General features: G+C 46.5%; 1 protein-coding gene across 1 annotated transcript; it reads right to left on the bottom strand.

Moving 5' to 3' along the window:
* Window positions 1-3240: 3240 nt before the first annotated feature.
* LOC137522248 (protein kinase C delta type-like) lies at window positions 3241-7129 on the bottom strand. The gene is made up of 3 exons (XM_068242278.1): window positions 6827-7129; window positions 5110-5213; window positions 3241-3796 (listed from the first exon to the last, which is right to left on the bottom strand). The coding sequence occupies exons 1-3, from the start codon at window positions 6932-6934 to the stop codon at window positions 3241-3243; spliced, it is 768 nt and encodes a 255-aa protein (XP_068098379.1). The 5' UTR covers window positions 6935-7129.
* Window positions 7130-8366: the final 1237 nt, after the last annotated feature.

The following is an 8366-nucleotide window of genomic DNA, read 5'->3' as shown; positions in this document are numbered from 1 at the left end:
AGCTATACTGGGGCACTATACTAGCTATACTGGGGCACTATACTAGCTATACTGGGGCACTATACTGGCTATACTGGGGCACTATACTAGCTATACTGGGGCACTATACTAGCTATACTGGGGCACTATACTAACTATACTGGGGCACTATACTGGCTATACTGGGGCACTATACTGGGGCTCTAGACTGGCTATACTGGGGCACTATACTAGCTATACTGGGCACTATACTAGCTATTCTGGGACACTATACTGGGACACTATACTGGGACACTATACTGGGACACTATACTGGCTATACTGGGGCACTATACTGGCTATACTGGGGCACTATACTGGCTATACTGGGGCACTATACTGGCTATACTGGGGCACTGTACTAGCTATACTGGGGCACTATACTAGCTATACTGGGGAACAATAGTGGGGGCAACTATACTAGCTATACTGGGGCACTATACTGGCTATACTGGGGCACTATACTGGCTATACTGGGGCACTGTACTGGCCATACTGGGGCACTGTACTAGCTACACTGGGGCACAATAGTGGGGGCAACTATACTAGCTATACTGTGGCACTATACTAGCTATACTGGGGCACTATACTGGGGCACTGTACTAGCTATACTGGGGCACAATAGTGGGGGCAACTATACTAGCTATACTGGGGCACTATACTAGCTATACTGGGGCACTATACTGGCTATACTGGGGCACTATACTGGCTATACTGGGGCACTGTACTGGCTATACTGGGGCACTGTACTGGCTATACTGGGGCACTGTACTGGGCGTGCACAGCAGTCTGTAGGGGGGCCCAGGCTTGATGTTGTGTGAGGGGCCCCAAAATTTCTGATGGCGGCCCTGGATGCCATCCTTACACACCGCCAATCCACATCTAAGAGATGCAAGTATTATGGAGGCTTGCACCGCACAGCTCCACTCCATGTCAGCATGCTTTGCGATATACCTGAATGTGTTCACAGTATATGGAATAGGGTCTTTTGAAGAATCACAAGTAAAGAGGTGTCTTTTTATCCATCTTGTGCCTGCCTTGTCTTTGGTACTTCAGCAAACAGAATGTGCGCTCACTGCTCCAACGTGTGAGACATGGATCCAAAACCAGTTCTCCAGGACGTGCTCACAGCTACAAGGAGATCCAGGCTGGACAGTGAAGCATACATGAACAACATTCGCCAAGTACAGTCCAAATGCAGGTCATTTATTGAAAAGTCCTATGCAATTCCCTGTCATGCATATGCATTAATACTGGATTGGTGTGTGGTGCAGAGATGTGGGTGCTCAGGCACAAAGGATTGGCAGAGTAGACCCGGATGTCTCCCCAGACCCTCCACAGCAGAGTAACGCAGCAGGCAGCATTACTCTCCATCTCCAGCGTCCACTCTCCAAGTCCGGAAACATCTTCTCTTCCAGGCGTCTCCCCCTAGCATCTGAGAATTATAGGATTTCTAGCGTCTGATTCATTCTTAGACACTAGTGGGAGAGGCCTGCAAGAAAAGATGTCTACAGACTCCGGGGACTAAGCGGCCGGAACAGCTGAGTATTGCAGCCTGCTGTACAACTCTGCGGGAAAGGGGGAGGGGAGAACATCCAGGGCACCCCAAAATAGATCAATGGCACATGCTATCACTGGCGTAGTTAAGGAGCTGTGGGCCCCGATGCAAGTTTTACATTGTAGCCCCTCAAGCACTCTATACATAACAGTTGGTACGGCGCACCAAAACCTGCCAATGGCATTTACAGTGTCCGAGGTTCAAAAAAGGAATGGGGAACAGTTTGCTAATGATTACCACTATAAAAAGTATCTATAGAAGTGATTGTTATGAGCACAGGACCATTAGAAAGCAAACACTGCAGTTGAGGGAGGGCCCCTCCGGCCCAAGGGTCCCGATGCTGTAGCAACCTCTGCACCCCCTATTGCTACGCCCCTGCATGCTACACAGACAGATCTATTGCACTTGCTTGGTGCTTTTAGTAAACTTCCAAGCCTTCTTACCGATTGCGATTTTGCATTGCAGTATTCTGCAATTTTTTGGTAAATACATTTTGTGACTCTCATTTTAGTGAATGAGAATCACAACACAATCACTAGGAAAATGTTACATGCAGCACGTTTGCGATCGTCAAAAATCACAAGCATGCCGTAATCACAGCAGTGTGAGTAATCCCATAGGATTATTCATATAGCAGCACTTTGCTGATCACCTGCAGTCACCAAAGCACAAATCGCAGGCCAAAAGTGCCCGAGGGTGAAGTCAGCCTTCAGATGTTTTGTCTGTCTACAACTACACAACTATACACTTTCAAAATAAAAGTTGGTTGTTGGTTTTAAGACTGAATCTCTTCTATAACACTGGTCAGGGCCGCCATCAGAAATTTTGGGCCCACCCACTGGTTGCTGTGCCTGCCCACTAGCCACCCCACCCCGGTGTCTGTGCGTGAAGTGTGCTGCGGCAAAAAATGTGCATGGCTCCGATACTGAAGAAAGCAGTATGCACAGCGTGATGCGGCAAAAAGTGGGCGTGACCATGGCATGTTGTGGGTGGAGCCAAATACTAGCAAAATACAGGTAGTCCCCGGTTAACAAATGAGATAGGGATTTGTAGGTCCGTTCTTATCCTTTATCCATTCTCTTTTGTCCCCCTCTTATCTTCCTGTGCATCTTTTGTCCACCTCTGTCTCACCTCAGTTTGTGCCTCTTTTGTGTCCTTCTGTGTGACCTCATGTTCCCATCTCATCTCTTTTCTCCCTGTGCCTCTTTTGTCTGCCTCTGTTCCCCCTGTGCCTCTTTTATCCCCCTGTGTTACCCCAGATGCCCTGGGCCCATCACTGCAGTGTCAGTTGTCCCCCCTGATGGCTGCCCTGACACTGGTACTTCATTCCTCTTTGGGCAAAGACATGTAGGACCACAAGCGTGTCTGCTACTCCTTATTGGTGGGAGCTGCCCTTCCATTTGTTGTTGCTAAATTGTATCTTGTATACATTAAATTACAATCTCAGAATGTAATACAAAAAGACAAGTTACATTTTTTATTTCATTATTTTATTATAACTATGTAAATAGTATAATGCTGTTGCCCAAGTGAGTAGATGGTGGAAGCTGGTATGTGTCCCAAAACAACTCACCAACCCTCACTGGCAAATTATATACGACTTAAAGCGTTCAGCTTCTATCTGGCGGGACTTCTGTGCCTCAGATTTGTGATATCCAGCACAGTTATGGTCTCGCTTGGTTTTTCCTGTGGTAGTTCTGGAATGGGGGCTGCGCCTCTCCGGACTCCACAGCTTTCCAGTTTATGCGGCTGAGGAACGGCTCTTCCCTCAGGTTTTTCACCAGTTCTTTACGGTCTTTCTGTTTTTTGCACAGGAGCTTCTCTAGGAAGTCTTCCAGCGTGAGGTCCATCACCTCTGAGAAATCTGGTAAATCGTTACAAATGGAGCGTCTAACGGCAGATTCTTCATCATAACAATCCTCCATGAATGGGTGTTTGTTGCATGCCATCTCACAAAGCACGACTCCCATAGAGAAGTAATCTATGGTGTGGCCGTAGTCCATCCCTAGGCACACCTCCGGGGCCATATAGTACACGGCCCATTCACGTGATCCTTTAATCGTGTCGTGCTGAAACACATTTTGTGCTGCTAGGCCGAAGTCAGCGATCTTTATATTCCCGACTCCGTCCAGAAGGATGTTATTTGGCTTGATGTCTCGGTGGATTATACCCTTGGAGTGGATGTACTCCAGGCCGATGATCATCTGTGCAGCAAATAGTCTGATGGAAGAGAAATAAAATAATTATTAGCATAACATGTTCAATACACAAATAAAGCAGAAAGATGTATCCATGTGGCTAGGTGCACACATAGCAAAAACGCTAGCGTTGCGCAAACCGCTGCGTCTTATGCACCATGGGCCGCATAAAAAAAATGCATGGGTGTGCGTTTGTACTTTAGCATTTTTAAAATCGCTAGTTTTGTTGGATATTATGCATGAACGCATCAAAAACGCACATAATGAAAGTAAATTGAAACGCAATGTATTAAGTTATGTATGCGTTTTTGATGCTTTTTGTTTTAAAAAAATAAAGATATCTGATGTATTTCCGCTTCCTGTTGTCTTCTTAGTAATTTGCATAAATGGAAATATTAAACAGCATAAAATATGCATACAAATCTCACATGCGTTTTGTACCTGCAAACCGCAAAAGCATTAAAACGCACGCAAAACGCTTGAAAAACGCATTTGCGTTAAAAATCGGAAACGCACCGAAAAATGCACACAACTTAAAATGAAAACATGACAAAATGCAGCCTTTTTTAACGTTATGTTGTGTGTGCACCCAGCCTTACTCATTCTAAAAAGATCTAATACAAATTTCAGTGTGTGTAAAATGACTTCTCCACAGTGATGTGATGTAAATAAAGCATTTTACCACAACCTTTTCTAATAAGGGTAATTTACAATATGGAATAGTTGTAACAGGAAGACTAGCAGATAACACACACACACACACACACACACACACACACACACACACACACACACACACACACACACACACACACACACACACACACACACACACACACACACACACACACACACACACACACACACACACACACACACACACACACACACACACACACACACACACACACACACACACACACACACACACACACACACACACACACACACACACACACACACACACACACACACACACACACACACACACACACACACACACACACACACTACTATGCAGAGCAGTGCAGGAAGAAATGTATGCTACCTGCTTGCAGCACCATGTTGCTCTGATATCCTCTCCACAGTGGGTGGCCTCTGTGCTGCACACCTCCACATGGCTACTGGCTCCTCTTCCATGTCATGTGACAGGTATGCAGCATAATGCACAGCTGCTGTGAGGAGGGGAGTGGCACAAGAACAGGTAACATACGCTGCTCCCTGCACTGCTCTGCATATTGGGGATGGGGAGGTGGGCCCCCATGGGCTACAGGGGCTTTTATTAACTCCCCAAAGGGGCAGTTGTTAGCTTTATAAAATAGCAGAGCAACTTACCTCAGGGTTGTTTGGTCAAAGCGCTCGTCAGCAACTTTTAGCCGTTCCATCAGTTCCAACAGTTCTCCCCCGCTCATGTACTCCATGGCAATGTAGAGGTAATCCTGTAAAAAAATGGCAGAACAGAAGACAGGTTAAGCATATTATACGGCTATTTTCTCTTTCTGAGGGGTTATATCAAAGACAGCACCAGCACATAAAGGAATGGAGCAGAGGTGATTTCCTTACATTTTTTTGAAAAACAGCTTAAAGGGAACCAGAGAGGAATGGAGCCTGGAAAATAGAAACAGCTTTTATACATACCTGGGGCTTCTTCCAGCCCCATAAGCCTGGATCGCTCCCACGCCGCCATCCTCCGCTTCCTGGAACCGCCGGTACCGGGCCCGTCACTTCCTGCGGACGCGGCCAATTGTCCACATCACAGGGGCTCCCTCCATACCCGTAAGCATGAGGCTGCGCAGTAGGCAGCCTCATGCGTACTTGTATAGAGGGAGCTCCGTGTGATGCGGAGAATCGGCCGACTGGCCGACTCGTGGCAATGACGGGACCCGGTGGCGGCGGATCCAGGCAGCAGAGGACGGCGGCGGATCCAGGCAGCAGAGGACGGTGGCGTGGGAGCGATCCATGCGTATGGGGCTGGAGGAAGCCCCAGGTATGTATAAAAGCTGTTTTTTAACCCTGTCTGGTTCCCTTGAATAGTCGTAATTTTACATTGTGTTCATACAAACATTGAAAACGTTGTCTGTCAGCTAATCTTGATGGAGACTTCTCCCTCTAGTGGTGAGATGCAGCACTGCACCGAATAATATGTCTGAGCAGGTGTCCCATGTGCAATTATTATAACCAAGTCCAGATTTCTGTAAAGCAAATTTATACAAGAAGACGCAAACCATGCGGGATTGTGAGGTGTAAGACCGTAGCCAAAGTCCAAGAAATTTCAAAAGGTCTGCACACTCAGTCAGCTCAAATAAAGCTGTTTATTAACCATCAGGTATCAAATGAACTGACAGGAGGTTTTCGGGGCCACAGCGGGTCCCCTTTATCAAGGCATGTACAGAATAGTAACTGTTTGGTTGCAGTGCTGTACATGCCTTCATAAAGGGGACCTGCTGTGGCCCCGAAACATCACGTTGGTTTATTGAATGGACATTTGGCACCTGATTGGTTTAATGAACAGCTTTGTTTGAGCTGACGGAGTGTGCAGACCTTTTGGAATTTCTCAGATTTCTGTAAAGGCCACAGAGGCCCGGGCCTTGGGTGGCTCCCGCCTGAGGTGGCATGGCTGGACATGGAAGAGAGTTTTCTGCATATTGTAGAGGAGGCTGCAAATAGAATATGAAGGCTGCATGTGGGCAGCAACAAGTGGAAGAGGGAAGATGCCGCCTTAGGTGGCTGTACAAGAAAGAGAAGGGCTGCTGATCATAGAGGGGCTATAAGAAAGCTGGTCTAGTGCTGGAAAAAGTATAAATCTGGACTTGGTTATACCATTGCAGCACCAGGATAAAGGGGTCTCCTACTACACAAGGAGGGCATGTGCAGAGCTGGCACACCTCATGACAGGTATGTAAGTGCCAGCTGGGCATTTATGCTGGATAATCATCTGTTTTACAGAGTGCTGTCTTTATACATTTATCTCTATAAGCTCTTGGGGAATGGAAGGGATGCATGGGTACGGGATCTGGTGAGAGAGCTGATAGTAGAACGGAATAATACTTACCTCTGACTGGAATGTACCAAATAGCTGGGTGATGAAGGGACCCTTCCTAAGGGTCTCCAAGACCTGACATTCCCTGAAGATGAGCTCGGGGTCTTTCTTTTTGACCATTTTTATGGCCAGTTGTTGGTCACTGGCTAGATGGGAAGCAAGGTGAACCTGGAAGAGACAGAGAAGAAAACTTATTGTTCTATAGATAAGATGGACCGTCACAATACAACAATGCTGCAGGCCGGGGGCTGCCTGTCTATATCTAGTTCCACTGAGACCAATAAAGATGACTATCTAAAGCCATATCTGGTCTGACATCCCCTCCCCCTCCCTCCAGGGAAATCTGTCCAATTACTCACCTTGCCAAATGCTCCCTCTCCAAGACGGTGATGGATCTTGAAGCTGTCCACAGTGAGTGGCGTCCTGATGGTCTGGATTCCACTCGGGCCTTGGAAAAGAAAGAGAAATCACATTAATATCATCATCTACTGAGATTTCCTATAAGCCAAAGCGTATACATAATCAAAGCTTATACATGATTGTAAAGGTAGCCCTACACTGGCAGATGTCTCGCTGAGATTAATAGGTAGTGAGAGATCTGCTTGTGCTCATCCACATCTTTCCTGCCGGGACCTTCTCACACTTATCTCCACTCCTCTATATGTCAGCCAGCATTCTCCCGCATGTGGCCTCTGTGAAATAGTGATGAACCTTCTACCCTAGAATTTCCCCTAAAGGAGAGGTCATGGAGAAATGTGATGGGCTGGTCATGTGATCACAGTGCATGGGCTGTGTTACCCGGGGATAACTTACCTAGGCCGCCACCTCCATTCTAAAGCTCACCATGCCGCTCTTCATCTTCCGGCACTTCCACCTCCTAAACTGGAAGTCCTTCTGTAAAGGAAGTGTCAGAGGATGGAGAGCGACGTGGAGCACATCAGAAGGCAGGTGGCAGGCTAGGTGAGTTAGCCCTTGCTTACACTGCCCCACTCACTCCGGGACAATTATTTTTTTTTGTGTGAAATCAATTGGACCAATCATACTGCCTGATTGGGCCCATCACATTGCACAATTTGACCAGTCACATAGCACAATTAGACCAATCAGATAGGACCAATCAAATAGCAAAATTGGATCAATCAGTTTGGACCAATCAAATTGCATGATTGGGCTAATCAGATTGGACTAATAACATTGCACAATTGTATCAATCAGATTGGACCAGGCACATTGCATTATTGGACCAATCAGATTGGACCAATCACATTACATAATCAGACCAATCAGATAGGACCACTCACTTTGCACAATTGGACCAATCAGAGTGGCGCAATCAAATTCCACAACTGGATATATCAGATTGGACCGATCAAATTGCATGATTGGACCAATTACATTGCATGATTGGGCCAATCAGATTGGACCAATTACATTGCATGATTGGACTAACCACATTGCACAGTGAACCAATTAGCTTTAGGGCTGTACGGTTGGCGGCAATTGGATATATCAGATTGGACCGATCAAATTGCATGATTGGACCAATCAGATT

The sequence above is a fragment of the Hyperolius riggenbachi genome, chromosome 6 (genome assembly GCF_040937935.1).
Source record: "Hyperolius riggenbachi isolate aHypRig1 chromosome 6, aHypRig1.pri, whole genome shotgun sequence".
Lineage (NCBI taxonomy): Eukaryota > Metazoa > Chordata > Amphibia > Anura > Hyperoliidae > Hyperolius > Hyperolius riggenbachi.
The sequence above is the reverse complement of the archived record's forward strand: the minus strand, read 5'-3'. Positions and strand labels throughout refer to the sequence as shown.

Bases quoted from the DNA above. Each gene is read 5' to 3' on its own strand.
- LOC137522248 (XM_068242278.1), bottom strand. From the start codon at position 6,934: ATGGTCAAAAAGAAAGACCCCGAGCTCATCTTCAGGGAATGTCAGGTC. The intron at 5,214-6,826 runs GTAAGTATTATT...ATTTTTTTACAG, and splicing joins TTGGTACATTCCAGTCAGAG to GATTACCTCTACATTGCCAT. The intron at 3,797-5,109 runs GTAAGTTGCTCT...CTCTTCCATCAG, and splicing joins TTTGACCAAACAACCCTGAG to ACTATTTGCTGCACAGATGA.